A 25,438-nucleotide genomic window follows, 5' to 3' on the forward strand; every position below is an offset into this window, starting at 1 on the left:
AGAAAAATCAATTGTGAGCAGTTTTCGGTGGCGGAGGTGTACTCGCTCTGACCTCAGCAGGAGTTATGCACAGACGAGTGTTTTTACACTCGACTTTGCTCAGGACGCGACCTTCACCTCTCCGTCGCCATCGATAAAAGAGGACCCGTAACGTTCACCTCTATTAGCACTCCCGATGAAATAGACTCGAAAATATGATTTAAAAAATCTCCACAACTACGCAAATATTTGAGTCGAGGCAGTAAAAGCTCCTGGAGAGTGAGAGATTTATCAGGCAACAATCTTTAAACTTTATTTATGCATCATTTCACTATCCGGCCTCAAGGCTTCGCACACACACGCTCACGTCTTCATACGGTTGTGCGGACACGTTTTAAGTTGAAACCATCGTTCCAGTCCGAAAGATTTCAAAGGGTTAACACTTGGTTACGGTTTGGATTAGGATTAGATTAGAGACGGAGCGGGGGACTGTGTGGAAGGGAACGTGTTTCTCTTATGGTCGATTTTTCAGGTTTTATTTTGGCTGAAAGAAAATCAAAAAAGAGAGAGAGCGAGAGATGATTCGACCGTCTGTCGATCATATCTGGAGCTGTTGTGGAAAGTGGCGGAGGTTTGGTCTTTGGCTGTGGTGTTGGAGATTAAGATAAAGGGGGAGAGAAAAAAAAGGCCGACATGTGCGTGCATGCGTGTGCTTGAATCTGTGCACGTTTGTGTGTTGCACAACTCTCCGCTCTGGTGTATTCATTCATTCAATCATCTCCAAAAAAGAAAAGCACATTCAGTCAAATCAAATATTCTTGTTATTGGGCCAAAGTGCTGCAGCAGCTGCAGAACAAAAAACAAAAAGAGACGCTGCACAAGGACACATCGTGTAAGACCCAGAACCATAACGCAGAATAAAAGTGAGTTGAATGTTGCACCTGCCCTAAAAACACTTAAAAATGAAAACGTATAAAAGATGAAAAACTAAAACGTTCTGTTTTTAGATGTTTGTGTACCTTTGTTGTAAAATGTTTGGATAATTGCGTTCGGTTATTCTCTGGAGTTTGTCTTTCGCACGCGAGCAGTGAAGGACATGACGTTTAAATTCTGCTGTGGGAGACCGAGTGTTTGTGTTTACAGCAGTGACACTTAACACCTTTGTCACTGAAATCTCTTGAATCTCGTTCCGAGTCTTACAGTTCACTCAGTGAGATTCATAAAGCAAAAAATGTCAAGGGCAGAGGAGCTGAGGTGCTGCAGGGGGAGACGGCTGCAGGAGGACTCTCAGCTAATGGCAGCACTTAATCGTATCCAACCATTAACCTCTGAAAGCTGGGAGGACATTAGAAAGGAGCATTATAGTTGTAGTGTGGTGCAGCAGTTTCCTCTTTCCTTTTTCATCCAACAGAAAACAGTCATCAGGACAAAATGTTGGAACAAAGACAATAGAAGAAAGGACTGAAGGTGCAAATGAATAGACATAAATATACGTTTCCAAGAGACAGAGAAGCTACGTGTGTGGATATCTGCACTAAAATAGTAAGAAATCTCTATTTTCTGCCGACAAGGCCCCAAACACAATAACACAACACAACACAGGGACTAAAGCTTGACCCTGGACTTTCTAAACAAGACATTTTTCCTTTGTTGCAGCATTAAAGATGAACTTTCCTCAAGCGAAGCAACGGCATCACAATTCACTTCTGTTTTCACGAGTAAAGTCGAAGTGGGCAAAAAAATTAAAGAACTCAAAAGGACGTTCAAGCGTCCAAAAGAGCAACTGCAAACCATAAACTCTGAGTTCTTCCAGGGTCAGTGTGGAGTTTAAATGTGCGTTCGTTTCCCCTGGGTTCTCCGGGTTCTGCTGGGTTCTGTCGGCCCTGTGACGGACAGCGCCAGCCTCTCAACACCCCGTAGAATAAGCAGTTTATATAATAAACGGATGGATTGATCATAGAGAGGACGTTTACGAGTTTCTTGAGTGCGACAGAAATCATAACGCGCTGAGACCAAATTAATAAAACCAGACACCTGCAGATGCATCGGTTCCCGCAGATGATTTGGCTCGAGCTTTTTTTCCGTGTGACGAATTACATTGCACCAAATTATGTGGCAACCGAGATCTGAGCCAGAGGCGGCGTTACAGCGAAGAACGATCAGAACAATTACGTGGAAAGCATCGAAAAACACAGTCGGCGTCTTCCCTCGCGTCCTTCAGGTGAAGAACCAGAATGATTCATTTTCACCACTTGATTATTCATTCATTCATTTATAAAACGTGTTTTTGATGAGCAGTGTCGTGTTTCACAATCTCGCAGTGCATGATGGTAATTATAAATGGAGCCCTGAATGATTGGGGGAACTTGTCAGAGCTCCATCGTTCCACTCCGATCTACATAAAATCCTCGAGAAGACGACTCTCAGGACCGGGCTGCTGCTTGGCTTGAACTGCCCTTCACATTGTTCAAGTCGCTCACGACCTCTCGTCGCGATTGCAAAGTGAAATGTTTTAGAAGTGTTTAAAGTACCGGGTCCAGAGTCCTGTCACACACACACACACACACACACACACACACACACACACACACACACACACAAAGAGCCTGGCATTACTCGAAAAGGAGACGCTCAGATGGGCACAAGTGTTTCTGCCAGCTGTCACTTTGAAAAGGAGGTGACGGCTCTGGATTGCACTTTTTTCGTTGTGTGGTTACAGATTGATTCCATCTCCAGTGGGTGGTTTTTTTTTTTGTACGTTTGTTTGTTTTTCACGATGATAGGCACAGAGGCGTTGACACATGGATTCTAGACGGACTGGAGCAAACATCAGCTCAGAGCACTTTAATCCAAAATTGGCTTGTCACGGTCTTTATGAGCTTCAGAAAGACAATAAAGCTCTTGTCTATTCTGGACGACGTCCCTCTGTCATGAGGACAAACAATAAAAAGGGGGTTTGTTTTCCCTCCGCAGGTGGAGTCTCCGCTGGCGGTCGATGCAGTGCTGGGAGAGTCTGCGTTCTCCGTCACAGACGACAAGGTTTCCATCACCGAGCTGCGGGTTCACGCCGTCTCGGGCTTGACCCTGTCCCTGCAGCCCAGCCCCGGCAACAGCCACACCATGGTGGCCAAGGCAACCGGCGTTCAGACGCTCACCGCTCCCAAACAGGTACGGCATCATTTATCACACGAGAATTACAGGGAATATTATATCATATTATATTACAATTCATTATATTACAGTGTATTATATTCAAACATCTTCCCACGGTCACATTATTGGTGCTCACATCCAATCTAGGGAGAAAACATTTGTCCTCACACTACCCTGCTCCTGCAGCAAATAGGTTTTGCAGGGAAAGTTAATCGCTGTCTGACAAATGTTCAGCAACAATTTTATTGAATGAATGATTGAATGTGTACAGCAGAATCCCGGTGGATGTCCCACCAGAGGTTTGATTCCACAGTCCAGTCTATGGTTAGGAAAGGTTACCGTCACTGTGACCTTTTTCTTTATTTAATTATAAACCCACTAAAATATTCTTTCTACTTGCTAAACACATAAATTAGCATGTTGCTGTATTTTGCTGTTGCAGTGTAGTTGTATACAATCTTGATTTTCAGGAAACAGGTTAATTCCCCATCCAGTAATGTTAAGTGAAGACATTTCCATCCTTGGCTTATTTCCCACCACTCCACAAAATGTAATGGAAATCAAAAACATACGAACGAGTTAAAGATGGAAACTGTGCATATCGTTCGTCTGCTTCCTGGAAGACTTCAATCCAAAGCTGCCTGAAATGTAAAGTTCATTTTATTTTGAAAAAATTAACAACGTGTGGTTGAAAATACATCATTAATAAGGATGAAGTAAAAATATCCAGGTCACTGAAAGGCTTAAAGTAACTGTGGTTGAGCTCCAACGTTAATAACTGTTGGTTTGGCAGAAAACACAGTGAATCAAGTCTTCAAATAAATACTGAGAAAATGTGAAAGTTAATTTTCTAATACTTGACGTCCAAACCAACACGAAGGCAACACATTAGATCTTTTTGAATAAGTTGTGCTTCAGTGTCATTGCTAAAAAGACGTCCTATTCCCTTTTAACACTTGAGTATTGAGTTTCCTTATTTGTGTCTCCAGAGAGGTAAAACAAAGATTATTTGCAAATCCCTCCAGTGGCTCCGTCAACAAACAGGCATCTCTTTCACTTCTCGGTAATTAAATTATTTCTGAGCTTAATCTTTCAGCAAGGACACAGTGAACATTTCACTGTCATCGGTGCTGTTTTAATATAAAACTCCACGTTAGCCCGAGCTAATATATTTCCAAATATTAATAATTCCTCATATATTGTGCTTTAATTGAATAATTGCCAGAATGGATTGAAAATATATATAAATTGGAAAATCAGAAATTAGTGTTTTCTCTTTACCTCCGTCTCCCCACAAAGGAAAAGGGATCACAGCCATTCACTTCAAAGAATTAATTGGCAGCCCCGCTTCACCTAGGGATACGTGTGTGTGTGTGTGTGTGTGTGTGTGTGTGTGTGTGTCTGAGCTTCTGCTCTGCCCTTTCATTGGCCCGTGATTCGCTAAAAATGCAACGACAACCACATCAAGCATCAGTGAAAGAGAAGCGAGCATTAAATTCCAATTTTTCTTGCTTTCCGCTTCTTGGCTACCTTGAAATTTAATTATTGTAATGTATTGTCCTAAGTGCTCTCCAAGGCCGGGCCATAAAAGGCAGCCAATTCCTCTGCCGGCAAAGCTCTCAGAGGAGCACCGGAGCTATTTCAAGCCATTTGATTCTGTTTCACAGGAAAACTTTCGAAACGTCCTCTATTACTCTCAGAATGAATGAAACACATAAACTATGGATGGGGATTGTTGGAAAATCAAGGTCCCTCTGCATTATTCTCTTTTCCACTTGACAAAGTTCTTTCAGAACCGAGAGCGTCACTATTCGAAGGTTCATCATAAACCATCTCTGTTCAAATGAGCAACTTGATAAGATGTTATCAGTTTTCAAGTCGATGCAGTTTTTGACAGATTTTATAATTCAAGCCGTTAATGTTAATTTTACATTCACACATACGTTCCGCTGCCATAAAACACAAATCAGAGGAAAACTAAAATAAGAGAATTGAAAAAAGATTGTGAAACGAAACTGCCTGTTTAGTGGATAAGTAAATGTTTGATCGTGTTCGACACGTAACTGACAGAAAGCGACAGGTACACACACTCCGTAGACTGTGTTCCGTTCTGTCTGCGTGAACGGTAACAACTTTATGAAGGGTCCAGTAAGTGACCACATGGTAAATAACGCTGCAGACAGGTATACAATGCAGCAAAAGAGCAAAATACTAAGTTAGAGATCTTGTTAACTTTATGTGAAGAGTAAAAAAACACAGGACAAAGTAGAAAATGACCGGTTGCCTTCATCATTAATGGGAAACGCTGCTTTGACATTAACCTTGACAGAGGCCTTCATTCTCAAAGCCTCCTTATACTTTCTCCTCAAATCACGACTCGAAATACTTAGATTTTCCAGCACTACAGTAGGTTAGATCCCAAAAAAAGAATAGTGCCACCCCACCCCCCTTTTTTAGCAATAGTCTTACCCAACACTCATCACCTCCTACGTCCCTGCATCAGATCTTCATGGAACAGCAGGTGCCAGTTGTTTTGTCGGTGTCGAAAACACCCACACACATTTATTCTCCCCTCCGTCAGATTTTTTTCCGTAGCAGAGTCGTTCGATGTATTATTCAAATCATCCGTATCAGAGGCTGTCTTCATCGTGTCGTCCTGAGATGATGGGGGATTGGCTCCTGGTGGAACGCCATCACAACAAAGCCGTCATCTCCCAAACTGGACTGAATTTTACCCTGAGATGACGCAGCGTGCACCTGTCTTTTGTTAGAGGAGACATCAACGTGTCGGGCTCTGTTTTAGAAACGTCACTTTTTTCCTCTTTGTCAGCTTCGATAATTGTTGGTTGAAACAAGTTGTAAACACAGGGGACTGTCAAACGCGTTTTGATTACATGGTCGCCGGTGTCGCGGTTTACTGTGCGGCAGATCAATGTTGTCAAATACCCAGCGTGCATCTCATCCGGCGTCTCTGCAGGGGAGCGGAGACGCAGTGACAGAGAACACAAAATGAGACTCAACACAAACAAACCAAGAAGAGACGGACAATGCAGCATCATTGGAAGCACCCGCTGCTGCATGTCCCACGTCTGTCCACCTGTCTGCAGAGCGGAGCTGTGTTTTAGGACAACGCAGACATTCACCTCGTCGTCCTCCGTGCTTAAAAGTGCTTTTTTTTTTTCTGGGTCGCACATCAGAGGCAGGTCGTCCGTGTGCCTGTCGGGGCCTGAGCCGAGCGTGAGGAACTGTGGATGTTCACAAACGCTCACGATTTAGTGATTGTTGCAGGTCCAGAACTTCAGAGGCTCGGTCGGGATCAGACATTGAAATCCAGAGCTCAGAAAGACTCAATGGACCATTGAAGGATTCTTTAGGGAAATATAAACAGTGCCAGAGCCACAGCTTTGTTTTTCTGTGAATTACTTATATCTGTATGAAAATATACATGTGAGAGAAAAGCATAGATTTGATTAGATTAGAATCCTTTCTGAAATATGTCTTACATCCCAGGACATCCATTCCCTCGCATAAAGACAAACATATAATTACACGACAGAACAGAAAATACACAGACAGATGACACTGAACATTTAAAAAACAAATGGTTGCAGAAAGTTATTTTAGAGAAACTAACTAATCAATATTCTATTTCTGTCTTTTTGTCTCAACAGGAAGCCAGTTTTTCTATCTGGATGCTTTTCAGCGACAACACAGCCGCGACCCTGACGTACTTCGATCCCAAAGACTACAACCTCAATGCCTCCACGCTGGACGACAAAGTGGTGTCCGTGTCTCAGGAGCCTCAGCAGCGCTGGCCCGTGGTGGTGGCGGAGGGGGAGGGATCTGGTGACATGATTCGTGTAGAAATGACTATCTGTGAGGCGTGCCAGAAGACGAAACGCAAGAGCGTCATCGCATCGGCTGCAGTTTATGCGAAGGTCCGGTTTGGCCCAGAGGAAGACTCTGAGGAAGAGGCCACCACAGAGGGCGAGATTGAACTGGCGCCCGTCACGAGACGTACAATCATTGATCCGAACATTGATGGAAGAGTTTATGAGACATCTAACGAGCAGCCTGCCAGTGTTCCCATCGATTACACCAATTTCCCCACGATTAGCAATCAGGAGCAACCGACTGAGAGTGATGAAGAGGAGGAAGACGACTTTGTGCATTCACCTCGCAACATGACCGACCTCGAGATTGGCATGTATGCTTTACTGGGAGTCTTCTGTCTCGCCATCTTAGTCTTTCTCATCAACTGCATCGTCTTTGTGCTTAAATACCGACACAAGCGGATTCCGCCAGAAGGTCAGGCCAACATGGACCACTCCCACCACTGGGTGTTCCTGGGAAACGGCCAACCACTGAGGGCCCAGTGCGATCTGTCGCCGCAGCAGATAGAAAGTCCCAGTAACCCTTTGGAGGGCGTACAGACTTGCTGTCACGGCGACCACCACAGCAGTGGCAGTTCCCAGACTAGCGTTCAAAGCCAGGTCCACGGCCGAGGTGACGGCAGCTCTGGTGGCTCCACGAAGGAGAACAGCGAGGACGCCAGTTCACCCACCTCCAAGCGCAAGAGAGTGAAGTTCACCACCTTCACCACCCTCCCCACAGAGGAGCTGCCCTACAACTCCATCCCCATTGCAGATGAGGAGGACATTCAGTGGGTTTGCCAAGATATGGGCTTTCAAGACCCAGAGGAACTGCACGACTACATGCGCAGAATAAAAGAAATAGCCTGAGATAAGCGGTGCAGTGTGAAGCACTGCTCTCGGCTTTCTAAAGAAACGTTACTTTCTATTTTTCTCTTTTTCACCTCTGTGAAAGGTAATTTTTCACAAACTAAAAGGCCAATTGTTGTTTCGGTTAAGGTCTGTTCCATTTAGTTTGCACAGTGCTGTAATCTCATACACGCTCACACAGAAGAGAACGGAGGAAGCCAAAGACTCGAGCGGAGGATCTCGATCACTGGAGAAATCTGTAAAAAACTGTGGCTACAGGAAATATGTGTTTCACCGGGGGAGCCGAGCCATGGCCCGACGTGAGAGCTGCTCCGGGACCAGTTTGGAGAGACAGCCTGATGTGGACAGGAGGTTTAGTTCGAGCCACGTGTTTGCTGGTTCATTGGGACTCTGTAGTGACTGTACCTACGCCAAACTAAGAGGCCTTTGATGAACAGGAAACTGTCAAAGACTCTCACGAAAGTTTTAAAAAAAAAATCCTTTTGTTTTTTGCCAAAGTAGGAAAAATGGTTCTTTTAACGGCAAAACCTTCTTTCATTGTTGTTCTCGGTGCAGCACACTCATGATTTGTACTCATGGTCATTCTTTCGAGTTTTCTACATTTCATAGGTAGTCTCAAACAGTGCCCTACAGCTAGTCCTCCTGGTCCCCATCGAATCTAATGCCTTATCAAAATGGTCACAGTTCACGTCAACAGACACGTTTCCTCGCCACAGCTAGAGACCGTGTAGAATACTACAGCTGATCTCCAGCATGAGGTATAAATAGAAAAGAGCTTGTGTATCGTGAGGATCTCTTACAGTCTTTGCATGGCAGGGGATCCCGAGGCACAATCAGCAACTTTTTTCCAAATTTGTAAATGTTTGTATTGTAATTATATAATCATTCATACACACCGCAGAAGTAAATATGTTACCATGCATTACACGCATGCCATGTCAGGCCTACATGCAGACATTCCTCTCTCTAGTATATGTATATATCGTATCGAGCGGGAGTCACCTCCGGCGCGAACATTTAACACGTTACTTACTCCGACTGAGAGAAAGTGTGTGCGGCTGGCGGATGTCTTGAAACTTTTATAGTCTTGTCGTTTGCCTCAGTGACGTCTTGACAGAACTGTAGCTTTTCAAAAAACCGGTGTCGCATTTGATTGAAGAAAGCGGGAGTTTGCTTTGCATCGGAACTGCGACAGATGGGATCTCCCGATGATTTATTTGCCCTCCTTAAATTCAGGCTGGAACCCGGCCGTCGGGAGAATGAAAAACTTACGAGGTATTGTTGGAAACGTTCTCGCTGAAAACAAGATCCTCCAAACTCTGCAGGAAAATGTCGTCCGCCCACAAAGAAGATTACTGAATAAATCATTGATTTTGCTCCATCCTTTAACTCACGGTCATCCCATGTCGTCATGATGTGTTTCAAACCCACTGTGTTGCGTATATAATCCCCATTATGTTTGATATATGAGATCTTACCCAAAGGGGGGGGGGTCACAGATTTGCTTTGGCTGAATTTCGTTCACGGGGTCAGATACTCGCGGCTCTGACTGGTGGATAAATCGTCTGTGATGCTCGGGGCTGTGTCGACGCTGCGGAGGATTTGTTCGAACAAGAATCTCAGGATGCTGATTGGCTTCATTGGCAATTCAGAGTGAGTGAGAACAGCAGTGGCGGTCGAGTGCAGGTTTTCTTGTGCAGAAGCGCTAATTTGCGATGTTGAACTGAAACGATCTTCGTAAGGAAAACAGAAAGTGTGACTTTTTCAATATTTTTTCCATTTTTTGCTGAAACAAACAGTGTTGGTAGGAAATCCGAATGCTCAGACAAACCCGCCCACATTTGCTTTACACACAATCACAAGCACACAAGGCAGCTTACGCTCATCTGCGGAACAAGAACGTTCGGCCCCATTCGCCAGTGGGAGCAGATTAAATCGTGAATCCGAGTTGTCCACCATGAAAGTGACCCAGTGTAAACGCAGGTGTTCTGGCAACAATCCTCGTCTCTCCATCAGTCCACCTCCTCTTTTTCATCTCCTCTTTCTTGTGAAGTTCAAGTGAGAAGACCTGTTCTGCATATTCTGGAATGCGGGGGACGATGCATTGTGCAGGAGGTAGCTAGCTAGCGAATTGTAGTAGGTGTTGAAACAGACAATTCAGCAGGAGAATCACTGATGCTAACGTGCTCTATTTTTTATATACATCGTCACAGTCGTGCAGGAGGGGTTGTGCTAAGTTGGGCTCATGCGTCGCTGAGCCTCGATTCTTAGCGCGCCCCCAAAAAAATCCCAAACACAAAAGAGATACGAACACATGTCAGTCGTTCACAGATTAGTCTCCTCACATGATCCTAGTGATTATTTTCTAACATGTCTAATGTGTTTAGAGACAAAATCCTTTACCCCGACTTTAAGGGTTGACTGACAACACGACACTACAACGAAAACAGAGAGGAAAGTTCGGAAAGAGCAGAAAGTGCGATTTCGACGGGAGGTTGCGAGGCAGCCAGACGCAGAGTAGCTGAGCTCATGACGAGGGCAGAGTTTGTATATTTAATTGCAGCTGCAGTGAATTTTCAACACTGGTGTGGACGACTGGAGACGACGTTGGAAGGTTGATGCTCCTCCAGCTCAGATCTCACACGGAACAAGATCTTTTCAGGACTAATGAAGCAACTACGAGACAGACATTTTGTTTCCGTGTCACTTTCCTTTAATTTCTCTCCTCTGCTGCTTCTAAGGGCTCGGGTTTTTCTTATCATTTTGTGCTAACTGACTTGACTGACAGATCTTTGCTGAGAAAACCAGTGTCACTTCTCTGTGGTGATGATGTGCGCTAAGCTCTGTTCGTTTTGTTTTCCATCCCTCCTGCCTCTCAGCCCCAGCAGCCTCATTAAAGTCCCAATCCAGAATCGTTCTCCTTGTGGAAGTGCTGTTATACGAGAAATACCAGCGTCATGTTTTCTGTTTAGTTCCCAAACTCCTTACTCGTTGGACGATGACATGAAACAGCTGAATACTTTTGTTAAACAGGATCTGAAGACGACAGTATCGTCCTCACAGCTACGTTGTAAAAACAGGTTTTACTTTTCCACAAGACGCTCAGAGATTCTTTTCCTTCGGTAAACCATCCCTCTCAATATTCTACATGTAAATATATATTCACCCACATTTGATATTTTCGATAAATCCTGGATTGGGACTTAAAGGTTTTGGTTTTCTGCATGATCGCTTTATTTTCCATGTGTTTGAAAATGAACAACGAGCTGTAAAATAATCTGTGTTAACATCTTTTCAAAGAAAAAGAGGATGAGACATTGTTTTTGCGAGTCCAAGCTCGACCTTCAGCCACAGCATCAAACTCGATCTGCCATGAAAACTGAGAGAAGCTGGAAGCGTTGTTTTTTTTGTTTTTTTTTAACTTTTCCGTGTCTCAGGATGAATGTAGGCTCCTTAACTTAAACTGGCTGTTTTGTGTTTAGTGTTGTCAGCCTCAATCTGATGGCATCAGTGTAATGGATTAAGTGTCTAATAGCAGCTTCCTTCACTGTTTGGTTACGGTTTTTCCAGTTTTACCCGACAATTTTATTCACACAATATGTAAATATGTTGCACATAATATTATACAAACAGAAAAACTCTGGTTTATAGATCATTTTTACATCCTACTTCGCTTTCGTCTGAGTTTTTTCATTTTTTTGTAATGCTGTTTCAGTAACGCTGCATACATTGGTTATTTTTTTAATTGTCTTTACGCTGCTAATAGAAACTTTAGTCTTCTTAACAACATGTAATAGAAGATCTTGAATTGTATTTTCCTGCTCTCCCTGTGGAAACTGTGCACGATGTGCACGACTCAGTTGGCTGTGCCAAGTTACCACCACACTGACTATAATATGTTAATGTACAGAGCACCGTTAAATTTCATGTATTCTCTCGAAAACAAACCCTCGTATTTTCCTGTTAAATGTAAAGTACTAAAGAAAATGCAATACACAAGCGATTTGTCCGTTTGCTTCATTTGCTGAATGAGTATTTTCTGCATTTATCAAACTTGCTTTTCTTGATGTCGGCTGCGTGAGCAGAGATGTTATCAGGGATTCAGCCCCAGTCGCCTCGTACATGAAGAACGCTCTAACCTTGAAGGATTCGGCTCATTGGCCACTTAATACTTCACCAGAGGACTGATGCAAACATGTTTGATTTATACACTGTACGGAGGTAATGATTCTGCTTCTGCACTTTACATCTTAAACATTGTTTTAACTTTCACAACAAACCGATTAATGCCTCCGCAACAGCCAGTGGCCAGAGTCAGAATGTTTTTGGGTTCCCTGTCCGTCCGTCAGTCCGTCCATTCATTTACATTAAGCTCGAACATTCAGTTGGACGCACAAACGAGCTGAAGGCCTTGTGATAACCCCAAATGTTTCACACTCATGGAATAACTGATTACACCTGGGTGGTCAAAGGTCAAAGGTCATGTTGATCTCAAATGAGTCCAGCATATAATCTGCGTAAGCTCGGTCCCTGTGAGGCCTCAGACAGAGTTGGTCTTCATGGGTAAACCTTGAAGGCTGAACTGAAAGAACTGAATGAACCTGAAGTCTGGTCTACAGAGGGGTTTTTTTTTCCCGTGATCTGCATCGCCCGCGTGTCCTGCTCTTATTCCTGTTGCTTAGCAACAAAGCTGCAACCGAACACAACAAGAGCGTTTCAGTGCCCGTTGGTTTTTAACACAGCTGTTAATCTGAGGTGAAGCCTGATACTCGAGCATCAGATGTCTCGTCGCTTGCCGTCACCGCTGCCTCTTCGAAAAACAGTTCTTTCGCCGAAGCACAGTGAAGCCGTAGTTTCTCGGAGGATGAAAGAACACATTTATTGGCTGCATTTGAAAAAAAAACCTTGGAGACGGGACGGGCTGGTCGAGGCGCTGGGATGCAATCAGTCTTTAAATGCAGCCCCTGAATTGAGACGCAGCTGCAGACTGAAACTGCGGTGGCTGACGGCAGCATGGTACAACAGCAGAGCAGAGATCCTGGTTTCATTTTAACTGTACAGTATAGTTCACATGAGACACCTTCATCCATGCATGTGTCCCTGCGTGTTGATCAGATCCTGGCACGAGTCCTACCAGTGTTTGAAGTCCACGGGTCACCGCTGTTCCCCCCCTCGCTGTGGCCGGTCTGCAGGCGTTCGCTGCAGTGGCATGAAGATCCTGCACAGACGTGAGTTCAACCAGCTTCTGCTGCATCGCAGTTCTACTCCTTCAGCTGCTCCCGTTCACAAGATCCACACTCGGAGCGTTTCATTTGAAGTCTGGCTTGTGTTTACTCTGTTAGTTCAAAGTCTTGTGAACTCAGACGAGGCTCGCGGGTCATTAGGAGAGAAAGAGTGCGTCCACGAGGCTGAAGAGACAGATGCTGACGGCTGATCGCCAATGACCCAGACCTGCACAGTCAAACAGGAATATATTTAAATTGAATATTACAGTTTCGACTGATGTTCTTATTTATTGTTGTCTATAAAAATACACATTATTATTGCTTCTTCTCGTGATTCCTGAAAGTTCCACAAAAAAGATGAGATAAACTTTATTTATCTAACGATAGAGAAATGATCCTTTTACAGCAGCAGCAGCTATAAAACATGGTGAAGGTACAAAATGGGCAATAAAAGTAAAGTAGAAATTCAAAAGGTAAAATTTAAATGAATATAAAATATGCAAAAATGTGTTCCTCAAGTTTTCTTGTCTTATCGATGCACCTGCATCAAACTGCTCCACAGATGAATCTTCAGATGTAAGCAGTTTAATTCTATGAGCCAGATTCAGTTTTACTAAAAGAAACTGACTGAGCTTTAAAACATTTTCCTTCCTGTCACTCTCTCATCTGCATCTGCACATATTGTCTTCATGAATATAATAAAAAAAAAATCCCCTCACGAAAAGCAAACACATCTTCATACAGAACACACCACAGGCTGCGAGGAGCTGCCAAGTTTTATCCGTGTGTGAGTTTGAGACGAAGCGCCGGGGGGGGGGTCTGAGCTCCGCAGCTCCTGTCAGCAGCGACTCCTCCATACAGTCCAGGACAGTATAGTGCTGCAGTAAACTGCTGCAGCCCCTGTCTCTTTAATCACATATGAAACTTTAAAACATGGTTATAGATTTACATGGGAAGAGTCACAGGTGTTCTTTGTGATCGTATCTTGTGTGTACGCGTCGCACAACATGTTAAGGTCACGGTGGAGCCTTGGAGACGCTGCACGAAATTAAAAATACTCAAGAAATACGATCAAAATTAATGTTTCAAATTTCAGAAACACTTTTTATATATGCAACAGAACAAACTTGTAAACTAATAATATTTTATATGAACCTTTTATTGATGCTGCGCTTGTGTACGAGAGAAAATAGTAAAGCTCTCTGGTCACGAAAAAAAAAAGGCAGCGGCAACTTAATTTCTGACCTGATGACCTCAAAGTGTATAAATACAGTAAACTTGGAGCAGACATCGACTCTATTGTGTCATTTCATAGCCATATATCTACATCTGATCCCTTTAATTACACCTCTGACGCTCACATTAACAGCACGACTGCAGCTGTAATAACAGGACGTCTCTGGTTTAACTCATTATTCCTGTGGCGCCTCACGTCAGTGGCTTTTCAGCAGTGGAATGGAAGCAGCTCATCGGTAATTTGTTACAATGCAGAGTGCAGGGGTGAGTCAGACTGAATCAATCTGCGAGCACAGCAGCCATTTACACCTTGACTAACCTGTAATAAAGGGTCATCATGGCAGTGGGGCTCCAACAAACCAGCATTCACATCCAGCCGCTCAGGAGCAGCCGCACTGCAGGGGAGGAGAAGCTGAATGTTTCAGTTTGTCTTTCCTCTAGCGTCAACGTAAAACCTGAAGTCACAGGACGACTGCAAAAATGAAAAACACACCTGTATCCTAACACCTCTAGATAGAAAAGCTTCCGATTGTAAGCGGCGACTGGTGTTTCCGTTGTGTGGTTGTTGAGGTTGTGTTGTGGTTCATGCATCTCAGACGTCTCGGCCACCGTGAAAACTTAAAGAGTTCTTTCTGGACCCAAACTTTAAATTGGTTCAGTAGTTTCTACCTAATCCTGCAAACAATCTGTACTAATACTATTTAAACTACACGAGTATAACATATCGCCTCCGACAAATACCTTTTAGAATCAAACTGCTGAGAACCGACCGAAGAAGCTGCCATCCATGTAGCCAACATTTTATTTTTTTTAGTTTTATTTCATCCCTGTGGATAACAGGCCAGTCACGGAGACTGTGAACTCACGTCAGGATGTTTCAAGAGCAGCTACAATGAAGCCTGACAGCAGAAATATCTTTAACTATATAAAACATCAGCAGTAAATGTCAGGTTTCAGTGTCATTCCCCGCGAATCAAAGGGAGAGGCTTCTTTCTAGACCATTTTCACAGGCGCTCAGAAACCATACAGGGAGAGATCCATCATAGCAGAAGCAGAGATAACAGCCGTGCACTGACAGCTGCCTCCATAGACCAGAATGCAATGCTGAGACAAGACATGTTGCATTTGTGGTACGGGCTACAACTCTTTATATGACTGGTTGAAAGAAGAAAATCACATTTCTCTTTCCATATATTCTTCCGTGTAAGTTAAAGCTCCTTCTCTGAGGAGATGAGGTAAGAAATCTTTGCTGGAAATAGAAGCAGACAGACGGGCTGGGGGGAAAGTTGAGGTGCCCGGAAAAGTACATTTCAACACTTCCCGAGATCAATGAGGATCACGTCTGTACAGAACCGTTAACTTCCTTACAGCGGCACGGAGCACGCACTGATTAACGCCGATGATCGACTGCAGCGAGCTGCCTCCGCCCCGACACACCGGAGGTGAGCGGTTGTTTGTGCAGCTCACAAACAGAGAGAAGAGGTGGGTATAATATTCAATATTTCTGTTACTGACAGCAAATCCCCTAAAGAGAGAAAAGACAGCTGTTATTCCTCACATTTCTCTTCACTTTCCAAATTCCCCTCCTCGTCTGTGGTTGTCAGCCTCGAGCTCATGGTTTCCTCCTGAACTCGCAGGCTGACAGACACTGTGATGATGCAAATGTTTTCATTTCGGCTGATGAAAAGGTTCATTTTGTAAATGTAGCCGGGGGCGTTGCTGCAGCTTCTTTAGGATTCGACCCTCGACCTGAGAACAAGAAGTCAGACACGATGTGACGAGATGTTTTCAGACAGGATGTACGTAAAATTAGGTTTTGGACATTCTCTGGAGTTTGTCTTTCATGCATAAAGAAGCACCAGGACGTTGTCCGGGCCGGGCGCATTTAAAAACAACAGGAAAATGTTGCAATCAGGAGAAGGGCGGAGCCGGGGTAGAGCAGCAGGAGGCAGGACATGACATATCGATTCTGCTGTGGAAAACATCCACACATCCTTTGGGCCAAAAGCTCTTGAGCCTTGTTGGCGTCTTTGTCTGTGTCCTCTTCGTGCTTCTCTGAGACACAGATTTGTCTTCTGTATTCTCACATGGCCTCACTGGGACATTATTATCGGGGACTGGCAGGGAAACTTCAAGAGGAAGTCCAGAGCAGCTGACTCACACACATTTGACTTTGACACATAAATCCCCTCCTTTTCTAAATTTCAGAAAAGAGTCAAGCACTGCAGAGGAGGGATTCACTTCAATCGAGTGAGCGTTGATGACATTTTGAATGTGCTGCAGACACGAAACTGGAACAATCCAAACATCTCAGGAGAGAAAGAAGAGTCACACACCCCTCGCCTGAATGAGTCCGACCCAGAAAATCTCCTGTTGTCCTCTTTATATGAGACAGACAATGTCCACGCCCAATTTTCATGATTTTATGTCTGCAAACAGTTTCAAGGTGATTTTTTTTTTTTTTTACACATAAATATGACGTGAAACGAATCCTCAGTGGAACGTAACGAGATCCCTTCTGCGGCTTTGACACATCGACGTTGCACTTAGGGAGAAAATCAATGTGGGGTTCGGGGGGAAATGCTGAAACACAGGGTGCCAATAGAGAGGCAGAAACAAGCTGCCTTCACGCACTCATGTTGACAACTCTTAGGTTCCAGGTCAATGTGCTGTGCCAGCGTCTCTCCCCGTCCAAACAAACATTATTCACTGCTTGAAATGCTGCGTAATCAGTAGCTGCTGCGGAGCATTTGGCGAGCGAGCATCAGAGGGGACGGGCTGGGAGCAGGATGAGCACAGTTACCAGGGTCCTGATGGGTTTAGCTTTATTATTTTCACGTTTCAAATAAATCCATTTGGATGATTCTTTTGTCTCTTCTGAGGGAATGGTGGTTTGCAACCAAGGACAACAAAACCATTATTCATCATGGCTGGCAACACAGCAGTTTAAAGTTTTTATTGAGGCTCAAGGTTTCCCTCTGAAAGCATGTCCTGTCTGCAGCCTGAAAACTGAAGGGAAGGTAAACTAACCGTTGAGAGGCTTTTTCCTTGATAATTACACCTTCAAGGTTTTCAGAGGAGTGATGATGAATCCTCGGAGATGAAAAAGTCCAGTAAGATGGACACTAAAGGATGTGCTTTTCACGCCAGACTGCAGCCAAACAACAAACCAAATAATCATGCATGTTTTATGAACACAAGTGCCGATGAAAAATTCAACTTTTCTTGCCCAAACACAAAACTAACTTGGAGGACACAGCTCAGTTATTATTTATCGGCGTTTAATGAATGCAGAGCAGCGGCAGCGGTGACAGCTCCCGCCGTCCCATCCTGACATCCATCCAGAGGCGCTGGGTTTGAGGCCGTCTCTGTGTGTGTGTGTGTGTGTGTGAGTGTGTGATCAAACACACACACAACGTTCACAGCAGTGTGTGGGTGGTTTGGAAACTGACTGACACCTGATGTGCATGTGAGGATTGTGTATTTACAACACAACTCACCTGCATGTTATTGAGACACAACCAGGAAGATGGTGTTTACCTGCTCCCACAGGCGTGATGCAGTGAAGGAGCTGGAAAATAAGAATAATCATTTGCAGCAGCACTGGTGATGGATTGACTTTTAAAATGGTGACTGTGCCAGAACTGATGTTTCTTTCTTTTCTTTTTCGGCGATAAGAACGGCTTTGTTTGTTGCTGAGGCAAATTAGTGGGTGGAATTTTAAGTCTGCTTCTCTTTAACATAGAAATATAAGTAAATGCAAGACTCTTAACAAAGTTACATAAGTGAAACGTGTACTGACTAACCTGGGGATACCCTCACTGCCGGCGGTGCCTGTTATGGGGTCGTGCAGGGATTCAAAACACGGTGCATCCCTCTGCTTTCAAACGCGTCCTGTGCGTCGCCAGGTGCTTCATTAAAGCAGCTTCCAGACATGACCTGTGAATAAAGTCCAGAGAATTGGGTCTGGACTTTATCCCCAGTTTGCCTTTCACACATGCACAACACAGCGGGAGGTTTTGTGCACAGACACGTTCACAACAGCAATAAATCCTCTGCATTATTCAGACGAGAGGTGGAGCAGCCGAGTGCAGCAGACGGGGGCAGGAAGGTTTAAGCTCCGACGGCCATAAACACACTAGACATCTTTGTCGGTGTCTCCGACATGTGCTTTTTAATTTTTGCATCTCTCATTCTCACATCGACTTCTCCCGACTTAACGCGGAGGCTCTCACTCTGACTGACGTTTGTAATGTTCCTACTTTTTCATGGAATTGTTGTCAGAATCCTCTCACGTAAAATACATTTACACTTTTATCCGTTTGGCTTCGGGCTTTTAGTTGCCCCGTCGATTTGGGTTAGAGGTAGCTACTTGCTAACCAGAGCCATGTAGAGAGTGTGTTGCCACCAGAGGAAAGTGTGAGCAGAGCAGCTATTTCTGAACAGAGCTCAGGCACCGAATTCTGAATTGTGATTCGGTCCAGTAGGAAACAGCTTTGTAGAATCCGGTGCCTGATTGGGATCAGATTATCTGAGTGGATCGGCTGACTGTATTTAAATTCTGTGCCTCTCCGCTTCCTGTCCTTCACTTCACGTCTGGTGCCAAGGAAAAACCCAGCTCATAAAAAATAATTTCTGATTGGGCCGTGCTGAGATCTCCGTGTAATGACATGCAAATGCACCTCAGATGGAGAAAATGTTTTCAGACCATTGCCACCTTCACCGCAGGCCTGGGAAGCTCAGCCCGCTTTGATGTCGTGGGCCCTGGCTCACGATGCGTTCACGTCGAGTTGGAAGTCTGCTCGGGCGCCGATATCACCCACTTATTGTCATGAATTGTGTATGTGTTATCACAGGCAGCAAACATGGCGCCGGATCAACAGGTTCTAGCTCGCATGAGGACAAAGATGATCCGGTTTGATCACCTGAACGGAAACTTTACTTGCAACTTCTGCTGTAGTTGGTTAAAATTCACAGAAAGATGAAGTTCTCTCTAGTTTTTAGAAACAGTACCACTCTGATGAAGAGGTTCTATTTTCGTCTGCAGGATTGTGGAAAAACTAATGAACCGAACTTTGTGCAGAGTCGGGGCATCACCTAATGAAGAACCCATAAAACATTCTTTCTTTAACATTGTGAGATAAGACGTTTCTCAACATGTTCATAGATTTTATCAGAGAATGATTCTTGAGTCTTGATGAGAAAGATCAGACATGTTTAGACGACTGATATTTATAAATGTGTGTAATTTTGGTTTCATGAGGAATGTTGGGACATTTTCTCTCCCACTTTATTTAACTTTGCGGTTCAGGACCTTTTCACCAATCTCCCAGAGACCAATTCATGGATCTTGATCTTGAAGGGAACTGTCAGGGTTTGTGGAGGTCTGCAGCCGACTGAGTCACATTCTAGATAACGATGAGTCTTAAAACTAGTGGCGCTCCCTTGTTGGAAGCGGTAGGTCATTTAACTTTAATGAGTTATAATGCACTGGTACATAATACATTTGATGATGAGCATTGCTCACACCTCTTCACAGACGCTTGCAGATAATAGGAATCATGGCAGGCTCCTTAGAGGGCGGAGGGAGGGAGGGAGGGCTAACAGCCTCAGTGGGAGTCGACATGTTGTCAGGGTCCATCGGCTGAAGCCCCTCTGCAGGAGGGTGATAACCCAGAGCCCTTTCCTCAGCCCACACGTCCAACTGCATCATGGGTACGAGTCTGACCTAGAAGAAGAAATGCAAACAAAGCAAATAAACCGTCAGCCACAACAAACAAACTCTTTTATTCTTCGGTGTTTTATGAGGTTTGCATCGTCTCCACAGTTAAAAAACAAAATGTTCAACCAACATATTTTTAACATGGAAAAGAAGTTAGCTGGTTAACTTCTTAGGTTCAGGAGCCGAGCCTCAGTCACACCTCTAATCAGCTGTCAAGCCGACAGTTTATTCGAATCATCCTTTCTTCATCCTCCTTCCCTCATCCCTTCATCCTTCTTCCTCCCGGATCCTTTGACCCATCGTTTGCCCTCCCCTGAATCATCCATCCTTCTTCCCTCATCGCTCCCCATCGTCACATAATGTTGGGCCATATTCTTTTCCAGTGAAGTGGAAATATTAATAATAAGAACTGTTGTCCAACCATTGTTTTGATGAAAAACTGTTGATTGGTGCTGTGTTATACTCCCACAGTGGCTTCTGTCTGTTCTCGGTGAATAACACAAAGGTTTGTGTTTAGTTGCTTCCCGTATAGAATTTGAAAAACAAATGCCTGATATATAAAATATATGGATAAGTTCCTTTGTCCTAAAATATAAAATTCTATTGACCTTTGAAAATGACACAAAGGCTCTCTTTTGTCGCACTGAGAATGATTACGCTGCGATTTCTAACCACACAGAGGATAATGAGGTATTGCAAAGATAATTACACATAATTAATACACAGTGGACCTGTCTCTAGAAAGCAAGATAAAATAAGACGTGAGGATAAATCTATAGGACCAACTCAAATAATCTCAGAGAAGGTTGTTCACACATTCACATTATAAAACCTCTTCGTACAAAGAAAATGCTTTTCGTTGAACTTGTTCTTCGGGGATCCATTATTGGCTGTGGAAAAAAAAAAATCCATAATGATTTTCTTCACTATAGTGCTGTGATTTTATTTTGAAAGCAAACTGTAAATGTCAACAGCGGGGGTTTATTGAGTAATCCAGTTTAATTTATGAAGGTACGGGCTGTGTGCTTTCAGACATTAATCTTTACTGAATTCTTACCTCTTAACTTAAAGCGGGTGGTGAGTGTGTGTACCTGGCAGCATCAGGCGGCAGGGTAGCCAAGGATACAGCCGACACTTCAGTGCACTGTTGCTAACTCGGAGTATTAATAGGACGTTCCAGCAGGTGAGAAACAAGGGATGACAGAGCTTGATCCTGCTTGCAGGTCACATCCATGTGCAGCTGTACATACTGAGCAAACATGTTACGTGACTATATCCGAGACACGTCTTCTATAATTCACACTTCATCCATGATTCATCTCGAGCTGAAGAAGGTCCAGTCAGCCTCGGACTGAAAGACTCTCCTACACGACACAGGAAGAAGCTTTAACTCCACATGACCGGATTTCTAAAAGCAACAGCTCATGTGGTTTTATCATTTCGTTGTTAAATGTTTGAAAAGTTTGAAACTACCCAGAGCTCATGAGCAGAAAGGCGAGGGTTGGAACACAGATCATCTAAATCAGAAGCTTTTGCCTCACAGCTTCTTCTTCTTCGGCTGCGTTTATTGCTGATGCAGCATCAATCTCCCAATCCATGGTTTCCCACTCTACCATCAACCAAACCAGTGGCAGACATATAATATCTGTGATGTCCGTTAAGTCAGGGTTTGGCCCAGGTAGGGTTCAGGATCTCGAGCTTTACTGGCGACAAGATAAGAAACATCTGGCTCAGGATGTGGTCTGATTCACAGCTTCACCTGAGTTTTGTAGAACCGTCCATCCTGTAATCTGCTCCTCATAATGTCTGAGTTTTGTGATGCAACGATAAACAGGTTGACATAAAAACAGCTCTGCTTGTAGCAAACAGCCAATTTCATGCCACATGGGCAAATCCTGATGAGTCTATTTACCGGCTATGATTAAAATATCGATCCCTGTCAGGGAAACAGGGTTGTTAGGATGAGAAAAGAATCATATGATCATTATGAAACACTGGAATAAAATAAAGAAGTGGAAGCAGTGGTGGAGTAAGAACATTTACTGAAGCACAGTGTGCAACCTTTCTTTTCAACTCTTTCTTTTTTACTTTTCACATTTAGTTTAAAAATATATAAAAATAAGTTCTGATCTTTGCTTGTGACGACTTTCAAAAAACCCCGTTTTCATTCTTTACTGACGGCTGAAGGATTCTGTACGTCGTTATGGAAACCTAATGACAAAGAAATGTTTGAGGTTTGATATTTTACAGTTTAATTGTTTAAATGCAAAGAAAATACAATTTTATTTTCATAAAATCTGAACTTAAATCTTTTCTTCATTGTTTATTCTGTAAAATAAAAACTTTACATTCAGTTCATGTTGATAAACATAAATTCTGGAAGCGAAATGTCTGATTGTTATCGGCCAATGGATACGTCGGTCATAGTCCGCTCGTAACTGTGTATTTTACACTGTTTCATTAATGGTATTTAATAAAATAAAATATGTGAATACTACATCCATCACTGAGGAAAAGACAGACATTCAATTATCACACATCATGTTGCTGCTCCTATAGATGAAAACCTCTTTTTTAACTCGGTGAAAACATGATTAAAAAATCCAGCGGCTTTGAAATCATCTATTTCAGTCCAAGGCAGATATAAAACCACGACAACAATATTTACTCACTGATTTCATTTTGTCAGTTAATGCGGAGACGATGAAATCTGGAGATTAATGCTTTTGCCAACAACTTACAATAAATGAAATAAATAAATGAACTAACACGTGATCTGAACAGAACAAACTGGTGTAACGAGCAGAACTCAGATCCTCTTCACTCAGGTGATGGACGACATGTGCATCCTGCCAAATTCATCATTCCCACGAATCCAATGAATAATTCCCGCGCTCTTAATATGCACTAGTCAATTTCATTCATTATTGATCGCTCTCATCAAACAGCGATGGCTACCTGCTTGTTAAAGAGAACATCTTTAGTGGGCGAATGCCTCTGAAAACACCACAAACACTCGTTAACGTGTTGGATGTAATAAATCATCAGAGACGGCGAAGAGGCTGCTGCGGCATCATCTTCGTCTGTTAACTCAGAACAGTCCCCTGTCCGTCCACTTCTCTGCGTGACGCCTCCCCTTTGTTTCTTGACAGGTAATCGAGATGAAATGCTGCTTAATTGAGATAAGACCGTCGGAGGAGCTGTTTATTTCTTTGAATTAAAAACTATACATATTGTTGTTCTTAGGTTCATTTCTGTTGTTTCTCTGCCGCTTTAAACACAAACACTGGGTTTATCCTTTTTTCATTTAGCTGTCATCAAAATGTTCTTGCATTAGAACACATAGAATCATTTAAATATTAAATCTGTTATTAACGAGCGCGTTCCCAAATGAATTCAACTCACTTAGAGATTACGTTCAGGTTCACCGTAAAAGTGAAGCCAAAGCTTATCCATCGCCCCCCCTGGTGGCTGGCTGCAGTATTGAGCCCTGCTCCTCCATGTTAGTGGAAGGGACATGATAAAAAGTACAAGTTAAATACATTTTTCTCACACACACAAGTAAGAAAATCCTGTGCAAACCAGTAGTTATCTCGTGCGCACAAGATAAAAACAACATGTCACCTGTCGGGACATTACTGGCTCTGTAGTAATAATATTCATACATTGAATATTAAGGTCCTCATTGCATTATACTTTGAAAACCTTGCTGACCTACACTACCAACATTTTTACTCTCGGCCTTCAGCAGGGTGATTTATTCACTGGACTCTTCTGGAAACAGAGATAACTTTCAGAATAAGCCTCAATAATGGAGAGTCTGGAGCAGCTGGATTTATTCAAAACTCATCACAAAGTAGAAGTTCATTACTCACACACACAGGCATGAGCACAGTATTAGCTCTTTATCCATAACTCTCATTGCATTCATTTGGGTAGAATTTAATTAGCATGTTAATGGTTATCATAGGATTCTTTATTTATCCCGCAGAGAATTATCACATCTTCTCTTGTATCCATGTCGTCCACAGGGGATCAGCTCATATAAACCTATATTTATAAAGTATATATTTAAAAGTGCTTCAATAGAAGAAGACCACCGTCCATGAGTATTAGGGAAGTATAACAGTAAATGGTCTTATCGCTGGGTAAAAATACACACTCAAGCTGTGAAACGACTGCAGATATAAGAATTTGTTCTGGGGTCAAAGCGGCGGACTCACGGGTTTAGACCAGAGCTGAGAGTCAAGGAAACATGTCAGAAGTTGAAGCAGAGAACTGAAGGAGTGGACAAGCCGAGCCAAGTTCAGTGACTTGTTGAGGTAGTGAGGATCAGTGTGTAACAGGATTTATGATCCAGGCGGTGCTCTCTCTCTTGAGATGAGTGTCTTCATCGTCCAAAGCACCACATCCGCACCTGAGGTACTTCTTTTTGCAGAGGGTACAAGGTGAACTTGAAAATCCCTTTTTGTTGATGCTTTTCTAAGAGCGTCACTAACACACTGAAGCTGACCGAGTCCGTGCAAAGGCTGAATCACCAAAGCAAAAACAGTCACATTGACATTATAATACACCTTCATTAACTCATGGGCAGTGTCTCTTGTGATTCTCACACTTCAACACTTTTTAAAAATCCTATTTTATTTTGTTTTACATTTCCATGTCCTGTTTTGTTTTTGTGTACATTTTTATTCGGCCTATATTTGAAATGACAGAATCAAAACTAAAATAAAGTTGGGCTAGTGTTTTTAAATTCCAGATCAGAAAAGAAAAGATAATAATTTATCAGTTCCACAATTCTTGCTCATTGTGGGACTTGTTGGGTTTCTATATTATATTGTAAGATTTGACCTTACATGTAAACTACCTTCATTTAAATGTATAAATATTAAGGTCTTGAACTCATTGTGATTATGATTTGACACTTGAGCTGAATTGAATACCTTTTATTTCAGATCATTCATTTTTTGCTATTGATTTTGTGAAGTACTTTTAAATAAGTGATAAAGTTATTATACTATTATCAATGCAGGTTGTGATGTAGTGCTATATAAAATAGGGAATTATCTGTGTTACAGCAGCAAAAGGGATAAAACTAGACTTTCAGCAAAGATAATAATTAAGATAACAAAGTTAACACAGGATGAGTCTGAATGAGATTAAGCCTGAGGTTTGTAGTCCCAGTGTTTGGTGCATGTTTGATTATTGTTGGTTTTCAAACGTGAATATAAGAGAAATAATAAAGAAATTAAATGATGTCGCAAATAGAAAGTTAACAATGATCAGTAATTTAATGCAGAAAGTTAAAAAGAGATAAATAAATACATACGATGCAGATTTGGAGCAGTAAAACTACATTACCCAGACACCATTGCGTTCAC

The 25,438-nt window shown here is 42.9% G+C and overlaps 1 protein-coding gene across 2 annotated transcripts in view; it reads left to right on the forward strand.

Annotated features, from left to right (window-relative positions):
* Nucleotides 1-11,871, forward strand: part of tmem132e (transmembrane protein 132E) — a 294,983-nt gene extending 283,112 nt beyond the window's left edge. For both annotated transcript variants that reach the window (XM_069539842.1, XM_069539841.1), the window contains exons 8-9: nucleotides 2,953-3,147; nucleotides 6,804-11,871. In XM_069539842.1, coding sequence (XP_069395943.1) covers nucleotides 2,953-3,147; nucleotides 6,804-7,874 — 1,266 coding nt within the window. In that variant the 3' untranslated portion in view covers nucleotides 7,875-11,871. The remainder of the gene's footprint in view (nucleotides 1-2,952; nucleotides 3,148-6,803) is intronic.
* The last annotated feature ends 13,567 nt before the right edge of the window (nucleotides 11,872-25,438 follow it).

The sequence above is a fragment of the Paralichthys olivaceus genome, chromosome 15, assembly GCF_024713975.1.
Source record: "Paralichthys olivaceus isolate ysfri-2021 chromosome 15, ASM2471397v2, whole genome shotgun sequence".
NCBI classification, from domain to species: Eukaryota; Metazoa; Chordata; class Actinopteri; order Pleuronectiformes; family Paralichthyidae; genus Paralichthys; species Paralichthys olivaceus.